This window comes from Pseudophryne corroboree, assembly GCF_028390025.1.
Source record: "Pseudophryne corroboree isolate aPseCor3 chromosome 3 unlocalized genomic scaffold, aPseCor3.hap2 SUPER_3_unloc_23, whole genome shotgun sequence".
Classification (NCBI taxonomy): Eukaryota; Metazoa; Chordata; class Amphibia; order Anura; family Myobatrachidae; genus Pseudophryne; species Pseudophryne corroboree.
Window position 1 is genome coordinate 1452000 of NW_026967512.1, and position 24529 is coordinate 1476528.

The following is a 24529-nucleotide window of genomic DNA, read 5'->3' on the forward strand; positions in this document are numbered from 1 at the left end:
AGGCTGGTTTATATGGAAAGAGGAAACCACCTTCGGAAGAAATTGCTGCGGAGTTCTTAACTCCGCCCTATCTTCATGGAAGATCAAGTAAGGGCTCTTGTGAGACAAGGCCGCTAACTCAGGCACCCGCCTTGCGGATGCTAAGGCCAACAGTATGACCACTTTCCAAGTGAGAAATTTTAACTATCTCCTGTAGAGGTTCAAACCAATGTGATTGAAGGAACTGCAACACCATGTTAAGATCCCACGTTGCCACTGGAGGCACAAATGGAAGTTGGATGGGCAAAACCCCTTTCACGAACATCTGAACTTCTGGAAGGGAGGCCAATTGTTTCTGAAAGAAAATTGATAAGGCCGAAATCTGGACGTTAATGGAGCCTAATTTCAGACCCGCATCCACACCCGCCTGTAGAAAATGGAGAAAAACGTCCCAAGTGAAACTCTTCTGTTGGAGCCTTCTTGGATTCACACCAAGATACATATTTTCTCCAAATACAGTGGTAATGTTTAGACGTTACTCCTTTCCTGGCCCGAATGAAAGTGGGAATGACTTCTTCTGGAATACCCTTTTGGGCTAGGATCTGGTGTTCAACAGCCATGCCGTCAAACGTAGCCGCGATAAGTCTTGATACACGCACGGCCCCTGCTATGCATTTTACTGACTCTGGGAACACCACCGACATTTGAAATCAACACACCATGTGTAAATTGGTAATATAGTCGGTTAGGGACTAATATCCATCAAAGGTTATAGTCTTATGTTTCAACCTGTTTTGCGGAACTACCCACTTTGTAGTCACTGTGACACCCCCAGATCACCTCACCTCCCCAGTCATGTCCCTGTATTATTACTATAGATATAAGTGACGTCACTATGATGCTCCCAGATCCCCTCACCTCCCCAGTCATGTCCCTGAATTACTACTAGAGATATAAGTGACATCACTGTGATGCTCCCAGATCCCTTCACCTTCCGAGTCATGGCCCTGTATTATTACTATAGATATAAATGACATCACTGTGATGCTCCCAGATCCCTTCACCTTCCAAGTCATGTCCCTGTATTATTACTATAGATATTAGTGATGTCACTGTGACACTCCCAGATCCCCTCACCTCCCCAGTCATGTCCCTTTATTATTACTATAGATATAAGTGATGTCACAGTGATACTCCCAGATCCCCTCACCTACCCAGTCATGTCCCTGTATTATTACTATAGATATAAGTGATGTCACTATGATGCTTCCAGATCCACTCACCTCCCCAGTCATGTCCCTGTATTATTACTATAGATATTAGTGATGTCACTGTGACACTCCCAGATCCCCTCACCTCCCCAGTCATGTCCCTTTATTATTACTATAGATATAAGTGATGTCACAGTGATACTCCTAGATCCCCTCACCTACCCAGTCATGTCCCTGTATTATTACTATAGATATAAGTGATGTCACTATGATGCTTCCAGATCCCCTCACCTCCCCAGTCATGTCCCTGTATTATTACTATAGATATTAGTGATGTCACTGTTACACTCCCAGATCCCCTCACCTCCCCAGTCATGTCCCTTTATTATTACTATAAATATAAGTGATGTCACAGTGATACTCCCAGATCCCCTCACCTACCCAGTCATGTCCATGTATTATTACTATAGATATAAGTGACATTACTGAGACACTCCCAGATCCCCTCACCTCCCCAGTCATGTCCCTGTATTATTACTATAGATATTAGTGATGTCACTGTGACACTCCCAGATCCCCTCACCTCCCCAGTCATGTCCCTGTATTATTACTATAGATATTAGTGATGTCACTGTGACACTCCCAGATCCCCTCACCTCCCCAGTCATGTCACTGTAATGATACGATCATACTGTAAATCTTGCATGCTGATGTTTCAACAATAAATGGATACAAAGTATTTAGAAGAAACAATAATGGTGAATTTTATCAGTTAAAGAAAACAATTTAGTATTATCTTTTATTTATATGGTGCCATAAGGGATCTGCAGTGCCCATTACACAGTACATAAACAAATGAGCAGAAAACACAGTGTGAGACAATATGGGACAAATACAAGGTACATGCAAAAAAACAGGGGTTAGGTGCCATCAAAGGGAGTATGAAGTATAAGATAGTGTAAGTAATAGTGTTCACTCTAGGATTTGTGCAGGGCGCCAGACTGTGAGAGGCAGAAGTGTGTGCGCTGAAAAAGGGGTGTGCCCATGCAAAATAAAGGGTGTGGTCATTTCACGTAATAAAAGTGGGTGGTTCAGCCCACAGACGTTAAAACGGGGCGTAGGCGGCTGGCGGCGTCACTGTTTGGGGCATGCCCAGCACCTATGGAGGTGCTGGGCTTTCCCCAAGCTCTCTCACAGCGCAAATGTATGCCACGCGCATGCGCATGGCATCTTTACAAACTGGGAGGGCAGGAAGCGGGTGGCTGTTCTAGCAGGGCGCCACAGAAATGGCAGGGCGGATTTTGCCCTTAAAAAAAAATCGGGCAGGGCGCTGCACCCTGCTAAAACAGCCTAGCGTGAACACGAAGTAAGAGAAGGCAAGGCACATGATGGAGAAGGCCCTGCTCTTGCGAGCTTACAATCTAAAAGGTGAAGGGCTAACAGACCATGGTGACATAGAAGGGGTAGACTGCGAGCGTGGACAAGAGGGTTAGGAGGATAGTTGGCTGGGGTTGGTGAAGAAGTGGGTCTTGAGAGCTCAATTGAAGTTTTGTAGAGAGTCGGATGGGGAGAGGTAGAGAATTCCAGAGAAAGGGAGCAGCACGTGACAAATCTTGTAGGTAGGAGTGGGAGGAGGTAATCATTTGGCTGGAGAGGCGGCGTGCATTAGCAGAGCGAAGAGGACGGGTGGTGGTGTAAAGAGAGATAAGGTCAGAGATGTAAGAGGGAGAGGAGTGGGTGAGGGCTTTGTAAGTGAGTGTGAGAAGTTTGAATTGGATTCTGAAGGGGAAGGAGAGTGTCAAAGTCGAATATATTACAGCCATACACATCACGTAAAAACTTCACACAGATGGCCTTCGTGCGGGTACTTGTTCCACTGTGCGTGCGCATACTCGCAAGTTGCGTATGATCACTCCCGCGATCGTGCGTGTTAGCGCGAGGTATGAGTATTTATGGTAGCATATGCATTCGCATGGAAAAGCCTCAAAGACATATTCTGTATTTAAGTCATATAGCACAGAATTTACACATAGCCTACATGCACCACACCAGCGAGTTTCATTTATGTAAAAGGTAAAACAACAGAGGGATTCGACTTTACAGGATATGAGGGGACAAAATTAGGTTAGGAGGTGGTGTTTGGTATCCATCTGTAAGGTAAATTAAGAGCAATATTCCGATAGCAGTTTGCAGAAGGTAGCATGCTCCTGCGCATAATTATGTGCAGGAACAGAATATTAATATCTTACTGTACACATGATATTCGGCGGGAACCCACTGGAGAACAACTGTAACTGCACCCGGACCAGGCATCGCCCACCTATTCAAACCGACCTATGACCCCTCCTGTACTGTAAATGACCATCCCAGTGACCTATAGGTGAAGAGATTACAGTTTCCATTGTATCATGTTTTGGACAAATGTATAAAAACCCAGCTGCCTGGCCGGCCACACACATTCTCTGAAGGTCATCTATCTTGATTGAGGACCGGGTGGCGCTGGCGAACAAACGTATGTACCATTGATTGTAGCCTCTTCTCTTATTGTGTTTGTATTATTGTTGTAACCCCCTGCTAGTAAATAACCGTTGGTGGGTTGGACCCCAACATATTTTAAATACAATTGGTGTCGTGTTCCTTTCCTGCTAAAGGTTTAAAGTGTATCTCAGCCACTCGGGCTGCTGCATTGTGCTCACAGCATGTAGGCTTGTGTACACAAAGTGTGTACTTATTACACCCGTTCGGCATGAGTACGCATAGTGCATACACGGTGCTAGCTTGTGTACGTAAGGTGCGTAAACAGTACAGAGGTTAAGGATTATATTCAGCGGCCACAGCGGCTGGAACTTTATTGAAATAAGGTGTTGCTTTTTCGTCCTGTAAGTTAATCAGCTTTAACAGGAGCCTGTGAAGGGCTTGTAGGAGAGGGGAGGTGGACGTAGTACATTTGGTGAGGAAGATGAGCCAGGCAGCAGCATTGAGGGTAGATTGGAGTGGAGATATGTATGTATTAGGGCTGCCAGTCAGGAGGAGAGTACAGGAGAGGGAGGAGGGAAGGAATACACCAAGACAGCGCACTTGGGGGCTAGAGAAGATAGTAGTGCCATCAGTAGATAATGACATTGTGGGAGGTGAGGTTATGCGGGAGGGAGGGAAGATGATCAGCTCGGTCTTAGACATGTTAGGTGTAATAAAGCGCTGGGACATCCAAACAGAGACAGCAGTGAGACAGTTGGAGATTCGAGTGAGGAGAGCAAGAGAGAGGTCCGGAGACAGGAAAGATAGATTTGAGTGTCATCAGCATAGAGATGATATTAGAAATCAAAATATTGAATGAGCTTACCTAGTGAGGACGTATAGAGAGAAAAGAAGAGGTCCAAGGACAGAACCTTGGGGGACATCTACAGTTAGTGGAAGTGGGGGGAGGTGGAGTCATGAGAGGAGACAGAGAAGTAACGGCCAGACAGATAGGAAGAGAGAGCAGTATCACGCAGACCAATGGAGTGAAGGATTTGCAGTAGGAGAGTATGGTCCGCAGTGTCAAAAGCAGCAGAGAGGTCAAGAAGAATAAGTAGAGAGTAGGATTTAGCAGCATGGAGGTCATTGCAGACCTTTGTAAGGGCAGTTCACTGAAGTGGGGAGGACAGAAGCCAGACTGGAATGGGTCAAGCACTGAGTGTGAGGAAAGAAAGGAATATTATAACACAGGCCGCTCCCCCTGTAGAGTAGGATGCCACAGGCTGCTCCTCCCGTCTATTATGACAACACAGTCCACTCCCCCTGTATACTATGACAACACAGGATGCTACCCCTGTATATTATGACAACACAGTCCACTTCCCCTGTATATTATGACAACACAGTCCACTTCCCCTGTATATTATGACAACACAGGATGCTACCCCTGTATATTATGACAACACAGGCCACTCCCCCTGTATATTATGACAACACAGGATGCTACCCCTGTATATTATGACAACACAGGCCGCTCCTTCTGTATATTATGACAACACAGGCTGCTCCCCTTGTATACTATGACAACACAGGATGCTACCCCTGTATATTAAGATAGCACAGGATGCTACCCCTGTATATTATGACAACACAGGCCGCTCCCCCTGTATACTATGACAACACAGGATACTACCTCTGTATATTATGACAACACAGGCCGCTCCCCCTGTATGTTATGACGGCACAGGATGCTACCCCTGTATATTATGACAACACAGGATGCTCCCCCTGTATACTATGACAGCACAGGCCACTCCCCCTGTATACTATGACAGCACAGGACGCTACCCCTGTATACTATGACAGCACAGGATGCTACACTTGTATATTATGACAGCACAGGATGCTACCCCTGTATATTATGACAGCACAGGATGCTACCCCTGTATATTATGACAACAAAGGATGCTACCCCTGTATATTATGACAACACAGGATGCTCCCACTGTATATTATAACAACACAGGATGCTATCCCTGTATATTATAACAACACAGGCCGCTCCCTCTGTATATTATGACAACACAGGATGCTCCCCCTGTATATTATGACAACACAGGATGCTCCCCCTGTATATTATGACAGCACAGGATGCTACCCCAGTATATTATGACAACACAGGTCGCTCCCCCTGTATATTATGACAGCACAGGTTGCTCTCCCTGTATACTAGGACAACATAGGCCGCTCCCCCTGTATACTATGACAACACAGGATGCTACCCCTGTATATTATGACAACGCAGGCCGCTCCTTCTGTATAGAAAGACATTACATGCTGCTCACCCTATATATTAATACTAAAAAGACACCACAGGCACCTCCCCATGTATAGAAGGGCAACACAGGTCGCTCCCCCTGTAGAGTAGGACAACACATAGCACTCCCCTGTATAGTACAATGCCATTATATGTATAGAATAACGGTAACGGCGGGGTCTGCGCCACCTGTATTACGGTAACGGCGGGGTCTGCACCACCTGTATTACGGTAACAGCGGAGTCTGCGCCACCTGTATTACGGTAAGGGTGGGGTATGCTCCACCGGATTTACGGTAACGGCGGGCTCTGCGCCACCTGTATTACGGTAACGGCGGGCTCTGCGCCACCTGTATTACGGTAACGGCGGGCTCTGCGCCACCTGTATTACGGTAACGGCGGGCTCTGCGCCACCGGTATTTACGGTAACGGTGGGGTCTGCGCCACCTGTATTACGGTAACGGCGGGGTCTGCGCCACTTGTATTACGGTAACGGCGGGCTCTGCGCCACCGGTATTTACGGTAACGGTGGGGTCTGTGCCACCTGTATTACGGTAACGGCGGGCTCTGCGCCACCTGTATCACGGTAATGGCGGGGTCTGCGCCACCTGTATTACGGTAACGGTGGGGTCTGCGCCACCTGTATTACGGTAACGGCGGGGTCTGCGCCACCTGTATTACGGTAACGGCGGGGTCTGCGCCACCTGTATCACGGTAACGGCGGGGTCTGCGCCACCTGTATTACGGTAACGGCGGGGTCTGCGCCACCTGTATTATGGTAATAGGACACTAGAGTGTCCGCCACCTGTACAGGGATAATGCAGCACCAGAGGCTGCTCCAGCTGCACTATAACAAGGCACCAGAGGCTGCTCCCCCTGTAGTACAGAACCTGACACCAGAGCTGCTCAGCCTATAGAATAATAATAATAATAATATCATTACCTGCTGCCAGACACAGCAATGGCTGCTCTCTGCTCCTGCTGCCTTGTGGGAATGATAGAAGGAAGGCGGAGCTCAGACCAGGGGAAAATGGCCGCCGCTCCTGACGTCACTACACGGCCAGGGAACCTATTGCTGCTGCCGGACTGGTCTACAAGAAAATGGCCGCCGGCCTCCTGCACTGATGACATGTATAGTAATAATCGTTACAGAGGGCGGGGCTGTAGGCGGGGTGAAGGAGGGGAGGGGCCAGCAACCAGTAAGCGGCCTGTGCCAATCATACCCTACTTCCTGTCTGTGCGGTCCACCTTACTTCCGTACTGTGCGTTCCACATACAGGAAGTGAGTTTTCGTCGACTGTTGCAGCCTCGCAGTGTCCGTGTAGATCAGGTAATGGCGTCTTACTATACAGGGGGAGCAGCCTATGGTGTCCTGTTATTATTATTATTATACAGGGGGAGCAGCCTGTGGTGTTCTGTTATTATTATTATACAGGGGAGCAGCCTGTGGTGTCCTGTTATTATTACTATACAGGGGGAGCAGCCTGTGGTGTCCTGTTATTATTATTATACAGGGGGAGCAGCCTGTGGTGTCCTTTTATTATTACTATACAGGGGGAGCAGCCTGTGGTGTCCTGTCATTATTATTAATATACAGGGGGAGCAGCCTGTGGTGTCCTGTTATTATTATTATTATACAGAGGGAGCGGCCTGTGGTGTCCTGTTATTATTATTATACAGAGGGAGCGGCCTGTGGTGTCCTGTTGTTATTATTATACAGAGGGAGTGGCCTGTGGTGTCCTGTTATTATTATTATTATACAGAGGGAGCAGTCTGTGGTTTCCTGTTGTTGTTATTATTATACAGAGGGAGTGGCCTGTGGTGTCCTGTTATTATTATTATACAGAGGGAGCAGTCTGTGGTTTCCTGTTGTTGTTATTATAATACAGAGGGAGTGGCCTGTGGTGTCCTGTTATTATTATTATACAGAGGGAGCGGCCTGTGGTGTCCTGTTGTTATTATTATACAGAGGGAGTGGCCTGTGGTGTCCTGTTATTATTATTATTATTATACAGAGGGAGCAGTCTGTGGTTTCCTGTTGTTGTTATTATTATACAGAGGGAGCGGCCTGTGGTGTCCTGTTGCTATTTGTGTTATAGAGGGGGAGCAGGTTTTTGTGTACGGTTATTATTGTACAGGGACAGCGGCTTGTGGTGTCCAGGTATTATTATTAGACATTGGGAGTGTTGGTGATGTCTTACAATACAGGAGGAATGGCCTGAGGTGTCCTGCTTTTAAAGACATCTGTTATTATTTTTATACTGGGGTGCAGCCTTTAGTGTCGTTATTATTATTAATTTTATTATATGTAATTTGGGGGATTGAAAATATTGCTCAGTATGAAGCAAATGTATATCACACACCTGGGAGTGTACAGGGACATGACTGGGGAGGTGAGGGGAACTGGGAGTGTCACAGTGACATCACTTATATCTATAGTAATAATACAGGGACATGACTGGGGAGGTGAGGGGATCTGGGAGAGTCACAGTGACATTACTTATATCTATAGTAATAATACAGGGACATGACTGGTGAGGTGAGGGAAACTGAGAGTGTCACAGAGACATCACTTATATCTATAGTAATAATACAGGGACATGACTGGTGAGGTGAGGGGAGTGTCACAGTGACATCACATATCTATAGTAATGTAACCCCTTTTTTACCTGGGGGTACAGTGTATATGTGCAATGTGCCTCCACCCAAGCTATTCAGAGCCCAATACTCTAATCGCTTAGGAAATAAACTACCCCTGTAGTGGTCGCCTATAACATTAGTATGTGATGTAACCAGATAGGACTATGCACATTTACCTATCGTACCTTTCCTTTGTGATTTCAGGCTCTTCCACAGATAAGGAGACAGTTTCATCCGTAAGTATACTGGTTTTAATATGCAAGAAGTTATAGGCCACCTTATACAGTTATATCATATAATACTCAAACCATGAAACGTTCTAATAATATACCCCACCTATACATAATAATATATCCCACCTATACATAATAATATACCCCACCTATACATAATAATATACCCCACCTATACATAATAATATACCTCACCTATACATAATAATATACCCCACCTATACATAAGGTAATGCATGTAATACAAAAAATATGATTCCACAAGAAAGTTGTGGGGCTGTGTTTGATAAACCACCCGGGTTCTCTTACTATAATCGTGCACGGTTGGGGCCCTTTCATGTCTGTGTATAAGAAGTACTCTGGGTTGTATGGGTATCCACTTGGAGCAATTGTCCTCACGATTGTTGAGCAATCCCTACTTCACGGCAATGAATAGCATGGTTTCCATGGAAGATCTTATTGTAGCGCTCCTAGACAACCTGAAACAGGAAGGTAGTACGTGGAGCTCTCCACCCTGGAATCCCTGACACCCGTGGTCTACTCGTTACATATAGTGGGGTGATGATCTGTGTTACCTGTCCCAGTATAAGCATAGCCCCACTGTAGATCCGTGGGGGTGGCTCCAGAACATACAGAAGTCCCGGTTATTGGGACCTGTCTCTGATAGGTGGGGGGTGCTTAGTCTCCCTAGTGTACCATTTCCAAGTTTAGGTGACCCTGCGCCCTCTCCGAGCTGCTTTCATCATTATACACCACCGCACTCTATGACTGCTACCCGGCTGGTCATTATCTAATGGATATGGAGTCTCTAGAGGTGCTATTTATACTCCTCAGATCCACCGATGCTGCTGGTCCCTGTGCTACTGTGCTAGGTGTGGTACTTTAATAGTTAAAGGATGATAGGGGAGTATGCAGATTAGCAGGATTTATATGGCGGCATCCTGCACTTACAATGATAGTGTGCCCGGTCTGGCCCTCCCTCCGACTCCGCCTCCACCAACAACCGGGCTCTTCCCGCGGGTTGGATGGGATGAGGGGCACAGCTCTGCCTCGGGGGGTAAACTGTCTGCTACTGCTGGACTCCTGGTAGCTGCTGCCTGCACTGCGGTCTCCTCCCATGTACCAGCCTGCCCCGCCAGCGCTCCGCCTCCCAGCACTCTCCGTGACAACCAGGCACCGGGACGTCCCTGCTCTGCGTCCACCAGGGGAAATTAACACAGCGCTTCTCACCCGCAGCGGGAGACATCCAATTCATTTCCCCCACAGGGGCTCTCTCACTCGCAGGGAACCGCCTTCCTGTAAGCTCCCTCGTCTCAGCCGCCAGCCTTTTTCTCTCCCCTTAGTCACCCCACCAACAAAACTGCCGCTACACGCGCCCAGCCACCTCTCTCAGCACACGGGACCTCTGGAAGCTTCTCTATGATCTCCCCCGCACGCTGCACGCTTACCAGAGTCCCCTCACCTTCAGCAGGCACAGAATAATAACATGCATAAACACTATACATTATTGGATCACTAGAAAGATCCAAGTTATTATCACATATATGGTATACATCAGTTGGCAGCATCTCTATTACATTATAGATTTACACATTCATTAATTGAGTTGCCCCCTCATAGTGTCCCAAGGCCTTCAAATCACTAGAGTACTACAGTAATAATACAGGGACATGACTGGGGAGGTGAGGGGATCTGGAAGTGTCACAATAACGTCACTTATATCTATAGTAATAATACAGGGACATGACTGGGGTCTGAGGAGACTTGGGAGTACAGTAACACCGGGGGATGTGTCTGGGTGATGACTGGAGAGGTGACTGCTGGGAATGGGACATTATACAGTAACACCAGGTGACGTGTCTGGGTGATGACTGGAGAGGTGACTGCTGGGAATGGGACATTATACAGTAACACCGGGGGATGTGTCTGGGTGATGACTGGAGAGGTGGCTGCTGGGAATGACACATTATACAGTAACACCAGGGTATGTGTCTGGGTGACGACTGGAGAGGTGACTGCTGGGAATGGGACATTATACAGTAACACCAGGGGATGTGTCTGGGTGATGACTGGAGAGGTGACTGCTGGGAATGGGACATTATACAGTAACACCGGGGGATGTGTCTGGGTGATGACTGGAGAGGTGACTGCTGGGAATGGGGCATTATACAGTAACACCAGGGGATGTGTCTGGGTGATGACTGGAGAGGTGACTGCTGGGAATGGGTCATTATACAGTAACACCAGGGGATGTGTCTGGGTGATGACTGGAAAGGTGACTGCTGGGAATGGGACATTATACAGTAACACCAGGGGATGTGTCTGGATGGTAACTGGAGAGGTGACTGCTGGGAATGGGACATTATACAGTAACACCACGGGATGTGTCTGGGTGATGACTGGAGAGGTGACTGCTGGGAATGGGAAATTATACAGTAACACCAGGGGATGTGTCTGGGTGATGACTGGAGAGGTGACTGCTGGGAATGGGACATTATACAGTAACACCAGGGGATGTGTCTGTGTGGTGACTGGAGAGGTGACTGCTGGGAATGGGACATTATACAGTAACACCAGGGGATGTGTCTGGGTGATGACTGGAGAGGTGACTGCTGGGAATGGGACATTATACAGTAACACCAGGGGATGTGTCTGGGTGATGACTGGAGAGGTGACTGCTGGGAATGGGACATTATACAGTAACACCAGGGGATGTGTCTGGGTGATGACTGGAGAGGTGACTGCTGGGAATGGGACATTATACAGTAACACCAGGGGGGGTGTCTGGGTGATGACTGGAGAGGTGACTGCTGGGAATTGGACATTATACAGTAACACCAGGGGATGTGTCTGGGTGATGACTGGAGAGGGAACTGCTGGGAATGGGGCATTATACAGTAACACCAGGGGATGTGTCTGGGTGATGACTGTATTATTGTGTGTCAGGTTCATATAAGGTGTCAGGATGTCACTGTCTATGTCTCCATGCAGGAGGGGGAGTATAAAGAGGAACACAGGGGTCTGTACAAGGACGTGATGATGGAGAATCACCGGCCCCTCACATCACTGGGTAAGAGGAGACTGTCATGTATTGTACAGGGGAGAGCAGGTATGGGGGCCCCTATATACACACATCATCTGATAATCACATATATACACTGTACTCAGTCACTGTGTGTCTCCTACAGATGGGCCCAGTAACAGAGATACCCCAGAGAGATGTCCCCGTCCTCTGTATTCCCAGGATTGTACAGAGGAGAATCACAGGATCCCACAGGAGGATCAGGTAGGTGGGATTTAGGGTCTGCCCAATATACCAAAGTGACTGTAACTATATGATCTGTAGAGAAGCTGTGTGTGTCTTATACACTGATATTATAATGTTTCACCTCAATTTAATCAAACAGAATGCAAATGCCATTGTATTTTTTGGGTTACTTAGGTAGAACGTCTTTCTCGTATAAAGGCAGAAGATAAAAGGAGAGAAGAAGAGACGTATGTGACTGATATAAAGGCAGAAGATATAGAGGGAGAAGAAGAGACGTATGTGACTGATATAAAGGCAGAAGATATAGAGGGAGAAGAAGAGACGTATGTGACTGATATAAAGGCAGAAGATATAGAGGGAGAAGAAGAGATGTATGTGACTGATATAAAGGTAGAAGATATAGAGGGAGAAGAAGAGACGTATGTGACTGATACAAAGGCAGAAGATATGGAGGGAGAAGAAGAGACATATGTGACTGATATGAAGGCAGAACATACAGAGGGAGAAGAAGAGACGTATGTGACTGATATAAAGGCTGAAGATATAGAGGGAGAAGAAGAGACGTATGTGACTAATATGAAGGCAGAAGATACAGAGGGAGAAGAAGAGACATATGTGAGGGGTGATCAGCAGTGTAAAGAGGAGGAGATCCCTACAGATATCAGCACAGGTGAGTACTAAACACTTATTACAGAAAAGAATCACATATTCTCCTTGCTCAGTCACTACAACAATCTCTTATCCTACACCCTCCTCTGTCAGTACAGACTAATGAGGGATATGTATTTGCCCAGTAGGGGAGTCAGGAGCCATCAGCCCCTATTATACTCCTGCTCTCCCCCTCACATCATGTCACTGTGTGTTACCAGCCCAGAGATCTGACCAGTCTCCTCCACACACTCTCTGGTGTATCTCATACATCAGGAGCCATCAGCCCCTATTATACTCCTGCTCTCCCCCTCACATCATGTCACTGTGTTACCAGCCCAGAGATCTGACCAGTCTCCTCCCCACACTCTCTGGTGTATCTCATACATCAGGAGCCATCAGCCCCTATTATACTCCTGCTCTCCCCCTCACATCATGTCACTGTGTTACCAGCCCAGAGATCTGACCAGTCTCCTCCCCACACTCTCTGGTGTATCTCATACATCAGGAGCCATCAGCCCCTATTATACTCCTGCTCTCCCCCTCACATCATGTCACTGTGTGTTACCAGCCCAGAGATCTGACCAGTCTCCTCCCCACACTCTCTGGTGTATCTCATACATCAGGAGACATCAGCCCCTATTATACTCCTGCTCTCCCCCTCACATCATGTCACTGTGTGTTACCAGCCCAGAGATCTGACCAGTCTCCTCCCCACACTCTCTGGTGTTTCTCATACTTCAGGAGCCATCAGCCTCTATTATACTCCTGCTCTCCCCTCACATCATGTCACTGTGTGTTACCAGCCCAGAGATCTGACCAGTCTCCTCCCCACACTCTCTGGTGTATCTCATACATCAGTAGCCATCACCTCTATTATACTCCTGCTCTCACCCTCACATCATGTCACTGTGTTACCAGCCCAGAGATCTGACCAGTCTCCTCCCCACACTCTCTGGTGTATCTCATACATCAGGAGCCATCAGCCCCTATTATACTCCTGCTCTCCCCCTCACATCATGTCACTGTGTGTTACCAGCCCAGAGATCTGACCAGTCTCCTCCCCACACTCTCTGGTGTATCTCATACATCAGGAGTCATCAGCCCCTATTATACTCCTGCTCTCCCCCTCACATCATGTCACTGTGTGTTACCAGCCCAGAGATCTGACCAGTCTCCTCCCCACACTCTCTGGTGTTTCTCATACTTCAGGAGCCATCAGCCTCTATTATACTCCTGCTCTCCCCTCACATCATGTCACTGTGTGTTACCAGCCCAGAGATCTGACCAGTCTCCTCCCCACACTCTCTGGTGTATCTCATACATCAGTAGCCATCACCTCTATTATACTCCTGCTCTCACCCTCACATCATGTCACTGTGTTACCAGCCCAGAGATCTGACCAGTCTCCTCCCCACACTCTCTGGTGTATCTCATACATCAGGAGCCATCAGCCCCTATTATACTCCTGCTCTCCCCCTCACATCATGTCACTGTGTGTTACAAGCCCAGTTGGTTACTGGTCTCTTCAGGCGTCATAAAAACCATGGTGGCGGAAATGTCATCCCAGCTCGCTGGTAATAATCAAAAGACACAACAACTGCAGCAGGCTGTAGCAGACCTAAAGTCCCTTTGGAAGACGCTGCAGTACAGCATTCATTTCTCTTACGTCCTAGAGGATGCTGGGTTTCCATTTAGTACCATGGGGTATAGACGGGACCACTAGGAACCAAGGGCACTTTAAGAGTATAATAGTGTGGTCTGGCTCCTCCCTCTATGCCCCTCCTACCAGACTCAGTATAGAAAATGTGCCCGGAGGAGCTGGTCACAGATAGGAGAGCTCCTGAGGAGTTTTTCTGTTTATTATTTTGCAGGCAGGCTGGGTGTCACCAGCATGACTGCTTCGTGGCACTTAGGGGGGAGAACGGCCCAACTTCCTGATGCGTTAATGGTCCCGTTACTCCGCTGACCGGACACTGAGCTCCTGAGGGTCCTACTCGCAATCCCCACGGCGAGCGTACAGACCCGCAGCATGCTGACACCCCTAACAGAGCCAGAAGTAAGAAGAGAGGTGAGTATAACACTGGCGTCCTGGCTAGTGGTTCACCAGCACAGATGGCGGCACATGGGTAGGAGCGCAGCGCTGCAAGGCTGCGGCTCCAGGCTTTCAGTACACACTGAGGTGTGATCGTGCTGCGGGGCGAGCTGACAGTTACAATACCCAGGACACTGGCAGATACAGCCTTACAGGGGTCTTACCCATCGTGTAAGCATAAAAAGTACCTCAGGCCAGTATAAAATGCGGGAAGACCGTACGCCATTAAGGGGGCGGAGCCTTTACTATGAGCAGATCCAGCAGCTCACCAGCGCCATTTTCTCTCTGCAGCTCACACAGAAAACGCTGCCCCTCCATATCAACTCCAGACTACCTCAGCGGTACCAGGAGGTTATAGAGGGGGGGCAGCAGTTATATCCTTACTAATACCCTACTAAGGGTATTTAGTCTGTGCCTGGGTGAGTTATTTGTTAGCTGAAGGGGCGCTGTGTGGCTGGTTTCCTCATTCCTCTGTGACTATCTAAAGGGCTCTGTGTGGAATTGTGCTTACTGCATATTCTTGTGTGTGTGTGTGTGTGTGTGTGTGTGTGTGTGTGTGTGTGTGTGTGTGTGTGTGCCTCACATTACAATGTCCAAGGAGTGTGTTTCCTGCACAGCAGAATGTTTTTCCTCCCCAGGGGGATCCCTACAGTGTACTCAGGACAGTGCACATTCTCAGGCTACTGGGTCTGAACCGCCTTGGCTGGACTCCATAAGGGGGATGATTACTAATATTTCTAATAAACTCTCCCATACTGAGAAGGAGACGCAGTATTTGAGAAAGTCTGTGGATGACCTGATGAATAAAGATTCAGCTCCCCACACCTGCGCCTCTAACCCCTCTCATTTATCCACAGAAGCGTACACTGGCCCAGATATTGCAGGCTGACACTGATGACGATGCCTCAGATACAGGGGACGGTGAGGTTGGTCTGGAGGGGGGGGGGTGCAGCTCTTGCTCAAGGGGTGCAGGCTCTGATAGAGGCCATTAGGGATGTATTGAAGATCTCAGAAAAAGTAACAGTAGAAGAGGAAGAATCTTATTTTAATGTAAAAAAGATCCTCGGTTACTTTCCCTGCGTCAAAAGAGTTACGTTCTCTTTTTGCAGAAACTTGGGTAAATCCAGAGAAAAAGTTTAAAATCCCTAAAAGATTGCTCGCCTCATTTCCTTTCCCTCAAGATGATAGGAAGAAATGGGAAAATCCAGCGATAGTGGACGCCTCTGTATCTAGATTGTCACGTAAAATTATATTACCTGTCCCAGACGCAGCCTCCTTAAAGGATACGACTGACCGCGGAATTGAGACCACACTCAAATCTCTGTACACAGCTGCTGGGGTGGCAAAATGGTCAGGTAACCTAATTGATGATTTAGGTTCTCTGCATAGGAGTGACATTACTCTTGCATCACATTCAAGACTCTGCAAACGTTATGGTGAAGGCCATGAAGGAAATTGGCCTGCTCAACGCACGTGTCAGTGTCCGCACGCAGAGGCTTATGGCTACGCTAATAGACTGCGGATTCCAGGAGAAGCGTGGAGAGCCTGCCCTTCACAGGTGAGGCCTTGTTTGGAGATGGACTGGATACGTGGATATTCAAGGCGACTGCGGGTAGGTCGACATATCTTCTTTCCGCAGCAACCCCAGCTAGAAAATCATATTCTGCCCCTACGTTTAAAAGCAGATCCAAAGGTTCCTCCACTGCCTTTAGAGGTGGTCGAGGAAAATCCAGAAAACCTGCAACTACAGGTTCTCAAGAACAGCTCAGGTTCTGCTTCCTGAAAGTCTTCAGCATGACGGTGGACCACACTGCCTGGAGAAAAGGCAGGTTGGAGAACGTTTAAAGGATTTCAGTCATATCTGGGCAACATCATGCTTAAGTCTCTGGGTCAAATATCTTATTGCCCAGGGATACAGACTGGAGTTTCAAGAACTCCCACCTCACAGATTCCTCAAATCAGGATTACCAGCTCTCAGGAAGCAAGTACAATCCTGCAACAGGCAATTCAAAAGTTGGTTCAGACACAGGTCATTGTCCCAGTTCCACCTCAGCTATAGAACAAGGGTTATTTCTCTTACGTCCTAGAGGATGCTGGGGACTCCGTAAGGACCATAGGGTTTAGACGGGCTCCGCAGGCGATAGGGCACCTAAAAGAACTTTGACTATGGGTGTGCACTGGCTCCTCCCTCTATGCCCCTCCTCCAGACCTCGGTTAGATTCTGTGCCCAGAGGAGAAAGGGTACAATGCAGAGAGCTCTCCAGAGTTTTCTGTTTTGAAGAATTTTGTTAGGTTTTTTATTTTCAGGGAGTCCTGTTGGCAACAGGCTCCCTGCATCGTGGGACTGAGGAGAGAGAAGCAGAGCTGGCTTTACGGTTGGGCTCTGTTTCTAGGCTACTGGACACCATTAGCTCCAGAGGGAGTCGGAACACAGGTCTCACCTGGGGTTCGTCCCGGAGCCGCGCCGCCATCCTCCTCACAGATGCCGAAGATAGAAGCCGGGTGAGTATGAGAAGGCAGAAGACATCGGGCAGCAGAAGACATCAGATCTTCATGAGGTAAGACATTGCTCCCAGTCACACACACACAAGCAGGCACTGAAGGGTGCAGGGCGCAGGGGGGGGCGCCCTGGGCAGCAAGTTTCCTAATTTTTTGGCAATATAAAGCAGGATTAGGCTGTGGGACAGTAAATTCTAAAATCCCCCGCCATTTTTTATATAGAATTACTGGGACCGAAGCCCGCCGTCGGGTGGGCGGGGCTTGATCCTCAGCACTAACCAGCGCCATTTTCTCCACAGAAACTGCATGAGATACGCTGGCTCCCTGATCTCTCCCCTGCTGAACTTCACAGGCTGGAAAAGAGAGGAGGGGGCACTTTGGCGACGCAGTGAGTGGGAATTAAGGTTATATATATAAAAAGCGCTATCTGGTCATATATATTCCAGTGTTTTTAAGCGCTGGTGTGTGCTGGCATACTCTCTCTCTGTCTCTCCTAAGGGCCTGGTTGGGGTTTTGTCCCCTTATAGGTTAATCCCTGTGTGTGGGGGGTGTCGGTAGGTGTGTGTCGACATGTCTGAGGCAGAAGACTTCTCCAAGAAGGAGGTGGAGCAAATGAGTGGTGTGTCCCTGTCGGTTGTGCTGACTCAGAAATGGATGGACATGTGGCATATGTTGAATGCAAGTGTGGCATCTTTACATAAAAGGCTTGATAAGGCTGAATTAGGGGGGACAATCTTCGGATTGGACCGACTCACAGGGCCCGTCGGGGTCTCAAAAGCGTCCCTTAACACAAGACACTACTACCGACACGGATTCTGATTCCAGTGTTGACTATGACGAAGTAAAATTGCACCCTAGGGTGACTAAAACCATTAAGTGTATGATTGTGGCAATAAGGGATGTCTTGCATATTGAGGATGAACCTTCGGTCCCCGACACAAGGGTACACATGTTTAAGGGAAAGAAACAGATTATTAATTTTCCCACATCTCATTAATTAAATGATTTCTTTGGGAAAGCTTGGGAGACTCCGGAAAAGAGACCGCAGATCCCCAAAAGAATTTATATGGCATACCCCTTCCTAAACAGGACAGGGAGATTTGGGAATCACCCCCCACTGTGGACAAGGCCCTGACGCGCTTGTCCAAGAAAGTGGCGCTATCGTCTCCTGACACAGCGGCCCTTAAGGACCCTGCAGATCGCAGGCAAGAAACTACCTTAAAGTGTATTTATTCTCATACGGGTGCTGTGCCAAGACCGACAATTGCGTCGGCTTGGGTGTGTAGCGCAATTGTAGCTTGGACAGATGAGCTGACAGATCACTTTGATAATATGGATAAGGATACTATATTCTTAACTCTAGCCCATATAAAAGAAACAGTCTTATTTATGAGGGATGCTCAAAGGGACATTGGATTGCTAGCTTCTAGGGCCAATGCCATGTCTATCTCTGCGAGAAGATCCTTATGGACTCGCCAATGGACGGGTGATGCAGATTCCAAAAAACATATGGAAGTACTACCCTATAAGGGAGATGTATTGTTTGGGGATGGGCTGACGGACCTGGTTTCCACAGCTACAGCAGATAAATCAATTTTTTTACCATATATTCCCCAACAGCAAAAGAAAGTACAACCCTATCAGATGCAGTCCTTTCAGTCGCACAAGTCCAGAAGAGGTCGGGGATCCTCCTTCCTCACCAGAGGTAAGGGTAGAGGCAAAAGAGCACCTGCTTCGGCCGGTGCCCAGGAACAAAAGTCCTTCCCGGCTGCTCCAAAACCCACAGCATGACGCTGGGGCTCTCCTGAGGGAGTCCGCACCGGTGGGGGCACGTCTTCGACTTTTCAGTCAGGCCTGGGTCAGATCAGTCCTTTCAGTCGCACAAGTCCAGAAGAGGTCGGGGATCCTCCTTCCTCACCAGAGGTAAGGGTAGAGGCAAAAGAGCACCTGCTTCGGCAGGTGCCCAGGAACAAAAGTCCTTCCCGGCTGCTCCAAAACCCACAGCATGACGCTGGGGCTCTCCTGAGGGAGTCCGCACCGGTGGGGGCACGTCTTCGACTTTTCAGTCAGGCCTGGGTCAGATCAGACCAGAATCCCTGGGTGTTGGAAATAGTTTCCCAGGGTTACAAACTGGAATTCGAGGAGGTGCCCCCGCGCCGATTTTTCAAATCGACCCTACCAGCTTCCACATCGGAAAGGGATGTTAGCTGCAATTCAAACGCTGTGTATACAGCAAGTGATAATCAAGGTTCCCCTGCACCAGCAGGGAAGAGGTTACTACTCAACCCTATTTGTGGTCCCGAAACCGGACGGTTCAGTCAAACCTATTTTGAATCTGAAATCCCTAAACCTGTACATAAAAAGATTCAAATTCAAAATGGAATCACTCAGAGCGATAATAGCCAACATGGAGGAGGGGGAGTTTATGGTGTCTCTGGACATAAAGGATGCGTACCTTCATGTCCCCATATATGCCCCCCATCAGGAATACCTGAGATTCGCTGTACAGGATTGTCATTATCAGTTTCAGACGTTGCCATTTGGACTTCCACGGCCCCGAGGATTTTCACCAAGATAATGGCGGAAATGATGGTGGTCCTGCGCAAGCATGGAGTCACAATTATCCCATACTTGGACGATCTCCTGATAAAAGCGAGATCAAGGGACAAATTGCTGAGCAGTGTGGCGCTCTCTCTGAGAGTGCTCCAGCAACACGGTTGGATTCTAAATCTACCGAAGTCACAGTTGATTCCGACAACTCGACTACCGTTCCTAGGTGTGATACTGGATACGGAACAAATGAAGGTCTTCCTTCCAATGGAGAAAGCCCAGGACATCCAGAACATGGTCAGAGACCTGCTGAAACCGAAAAGGGTATCTGTTCACCAGTGCACTCGAGTTCTGGGAAAAATGGTGGCGGCCAATGAGGCCATTCCATTCGGAAGGTTCCATGCAAGGACTTTTCATGGGACCTTCTGGACAAGTGGTCCGGGTCTCATCTACACTTACATCGAAAAATTATTCTGTCACCAGGTGGTTGCAAAGTGCTCACCTACTAGAGGGTCGCAGATTTGGAATTCAGGATTGGATCCTGGTTACCACGGACGCGAGCCTCCGAGGATGGGGAGCAGTCACACAAGGAAGAAATTTTCAGGGACTTTGGTCAGACCAGGAGTCATGTCTACACATCAATGTGTTGGAACTCAGGGCCATATACAACGGCCTTCGACAAGCAGAGAGTCTTCTTCAAAATCTACCGGTTCTGATTCAGTCAGACAATGCCACAGCAGTGGCTCATGTGAACTGCCAAGGCGGGACAAGAAGCAGAGTCGCGATGGCGGAAGCCACCAGGATTCTTCGCTGGGCGGAAAATCACGTGAGCGCTCTGTCGGCTGTCTTCATTCCGGGAGTGGACAACTGGGAAGCAGACACGATCTCCATCCAGGAGAGTGGGGACTTCATCAAGAAGTCTTTGCAGACATAATACGTCTTTGGGGAACTCCTCAAATAGACATGATGGCGTCACGCCTCAACAAAAAAACTTCGGAGGTATTGTGCCAGGTCTCGGGACCCTCAGGCAGTAGCAGTAGACGCTCTGATAACACCGTGGGTGTTCAAATTGGTCTACATGTTTCCTCCTCTTCCTCTCATCACAAAAGTGTTGAGGATCATAAGACAAAGAAGAGTACAGACTGGCCTCGAAGGGCCTGGTACTCAGATCTACAAGAGATGCTCACAGGAGATCCCTGGCCTCTTCCGCTGAGGGAAGACCTGTTGCAACAGGGGCCCTGTCTATTTCAAGACTTACCGCGGTTACGTTTGACGGCATGGCGGTTGAACCCCGAATCCTAGCAAAAAAGGGGATTCCGGAAGAGGTCATCCTTACTTTAATAAAGGAGGCGACGGTAAAACATTATCACCGTATCTGGCAAAAGTATGTGTCTTGGTGTGAGACCAAGAATGCACCTACGGAAGATTTTCATCTGGGTCATTTTCTCCACATTCTACAAACAGGAGTGGATATGGGCCTGAAATTAGGCTCTGTTAAGGTTCAGATTTCGGCCCTCTCGATTTTCTTTCAGAAGGAATTGGCTTCTCTTCCAGAAGTCCAGACGTTTGTAAAGGGAGTGCTTCACATCCAGCCCCCTTTTGTGCCTCCACCATAGGATCTCAACGTAGTGTTGCAGTTCCTAAAATCACACTGGTTTGAACCGCTAAACAAGGTTGAGTTGAAATTTCTTACCTGGAAGGTGGACATGTTGTTGGCCTTGGCATCAGCAAGGCGAGTATCAGAATTGGCGGCTTTGTCACACAAAAGCCCCTACTTGATTTTTCATGTGGATTGAGCTGAATTGAGGACACGACCGCAAGTTTTGCCTAAGGTGGTTTTTTCATTCCATGTGAATCAACCTATTGTGGTGCCTGTGGCTACAAGTGACCTGGAGGATTCCAGATCCCTGGACGTAGTCAGGGCCTTAAAGATTTATGTAGCCAGGGCGGTTAGTATTAGGAAAACAGAGGCCCTGTTTGTCCTGTATGTGGCCAATAAGATTGGCGCACCTGCTTCGAAGCAGACTATTGCTCGCTGGATCTGTAATACGATTCAGCAGGCTCACTCTATGGCTGGATTGCCGGTTCCAAATTCGGTTAAGGCCCATTCCACTAGGAAGGTGAGCTCTTCTTGGGCGGCTGCCCGAGGTGTCTCGGCATTACAACTTTGCCGAGCGGCGACTTGGTCGGGGTCAAACACTTTTGCTAAATTCTACAAGTTTGATACCCTGGCTGATGAGGACCTAGCGTTTGCTCAGTCGGTGCTGCAGAGTCATACGCACTCTCCCGCCCGATTGGATGCTTTGGTATAAACCCCATGGTCCTTACGGAGTCCCTCTAGGATGTAAGAGAAAATAAGATTTTAAACCTACCGGTAAATCTATTTCTTGTCAAAGTCGAAAAATATTGTGATTCACAATGCCTTGTACTAACCCCAATGCACATGCCCGCTGCTCGTGCACCCACTCCCCCGTGCGTACGCATCCCCTCAGGTTGCGTAGGGGACGCTCCTACGTCTCCTGCGCATTGAGATGTGTATTTACGGCGGAGTTTGTGAGCGTCTAGCGAGCGACTCGATCGCTACATATTTAACCAATATAGGGGTATATGCAATTGCGGTCGAATTCCCGAAATTGTCGAATTTCGGGTCATTTTCGACCAAAAAAAAAAAATCGCCTATGCAATTCAGTGCTTTCCGACCAAAAAACAGACTTTCAAAATTCGACTTTTTGAAATTCGAATTTTTGCAAATTCGACTTTTCTGCAATGATACAAGTGCTGCAATTCGACCAAAGCATATTCAATTCAAGTTTGGAAATTCGACAGCAGTGCTTTTAGACAGCAAATTCGTCATTTTAAATCCGCCACACTGTGGAGGGTGAAAACAAATAAAAAAAATTTAAACATGTTTTTTTTTGTGTTTTTTTTTTTTTTGTGAATAGCAGATCTATTTATATTAGAAGGGATTAGGTACTTTTTTTTTTTTTTTGGAGGCACAAATATTATTTATATATTTTTTTAAATATTATTTATTTATTTATTTTTTTAATGCTGGAACGGTAAAATCATTAAAAAAAATGGCGTGGGGTCCCCCCTCCAAAGCATAACCAGCCTCGGGCTCTTCGAGCTGGTCCTGGTTCTAAAAATGCGGGGGAAAAATTGACAGGGGATCCCCCGTATTTTTAAAACCAGCACCGGGCTCTGCGCCTGGTGCTGGTGCCAAAAATACGGGGGACAAAAAGAGTAGGGGTCCCCCGTATTTTTAACACCAGCATCGGGCTCCACTAGCTGGACAGATAATGCCACAGCCGGGGGTCACTTTTATGCCGTGCCCTGCGGCCGTGGCATTAAATATCCAACTAGTCACCCCTGGCCGGGGTACCCTGGGGGAGTGGGGACCCCTTCAATCAAGGGGTCCCCCCCCCAGCCACCCAAGGGCCAGGGGTGAAGCCCGATGCTGCCCCCCCCATCCAATGGGCTGCGGATGGGGGGGCTGATAGCCTTTTGTGATAATAAAAAGATATTGTTTTTTCCAGTAGTACTACAAGTCCCAGCAAGCCTCCCCGCAAGCTGGTACTTGGAGAACCACAAGTACCAGCATGCAGGAGAAAAGCGGGCCCGCTGGTACCTGTAGTACTACTGGGGAAAAAATACCCAAATAAAAACAGGAGACACACACCGTCGACAGTAAAACTTTATTTCATACGTCGACACACACATACTTACCTATGTTCACACGCCGACATCGGTCCTCTTCTCCATGTAGAATCCACGGATACCTGAAAAGAAAAGTTCAATATACTCACCTCAGCCATGGTCCAGAGATAAATCCACGTACTTGGCAAAAAAACAAACTGCAAATACCCGACCACCGGACTGAAAGGGGTTCCATGCTGACACATGGGACACCTTTCCACGAATGAGACCTGTCAGTGACAGCTGTCACAGAAAGGTCTCTAAGCCAATCAGGAAGCGCAACTACGTTGCGCTCACCTGATTGGCTGTGCGCTGTCTGAACTCAGACAGCGCATCGCACAGCCCCGTCCATTATATTCAATGGTGGGAACTTAGCGGCTAGCGGTGAGGTCACCCGCCGGTCAACGGCTGACCGGCGGGTGACCCCACCGCTACCCGCAAAGTTCCCACCATTGAAAGTAATGGAGCGGCTTTGCGATGCGCTGTCACAGTACAGACAGCGCACAGCCAATCAGGTGAGCGCCACGGAAGTAGCGATTCCTGATTGGCTGAAGGGACTTCAGTGACAGGAGTCACGTGATGTCCCGGCATTCGGGAGAAAGGGGTCTGATGTGAAAGCATTGGACCCCTTTCAGTCCGGTATGGAGCGGGTATTTGCGTTTTTTTTTTTTTTTTTACAAGTACGTGGATTTATCTCTCTGGACGCTGGAAGGTGAGTATAATTTTTTCACAGGTACCCTCGGATCGTCGGAGACCGTGGCAGTCGGCGTGTCAACATAGGTAAGTATGTGTGTGTCGGCAGTGTGTAATAAAGTTTTACTATCAAGGTGTCTGTGTCCTGTTTTTATTTGGGTATTTTTTTCCCAGTAGCACTACAGGTACCAGCGTGCCCGTTTTTCACCCGCATGCTGGTACTTGTGGTTCTCCAAGTACCAGC

General features: G+C 48.0%; 1 protein-coding gene across 1 annotated transcript in view; it reads left to right on the forward strand.

Annotated features, from left to right (window-relative positions):
- Positions 1-24529, forward strand: part of LOC134983756 (zinc finger protein 271-like) — a 68798-nt gene that overhangs the window by 24614 nt on the left and 19655 nt on the right. Inside the window, exons 3-5 of the mRNA XM_063949397.1 lie at positions 15957-16202; positions 16267-16405; positions 16533-16672. Of these exons, the coding sequence (XP_063805467.1) occupies positions 15957-16202; positions 16267-16405; positions 16533-16672 (525 nt within the window). The remainder of the gene's footprint in view (positions 1-15956; positions 16203-16266; positions 16406-16532; positions 16673-24529) is intronic.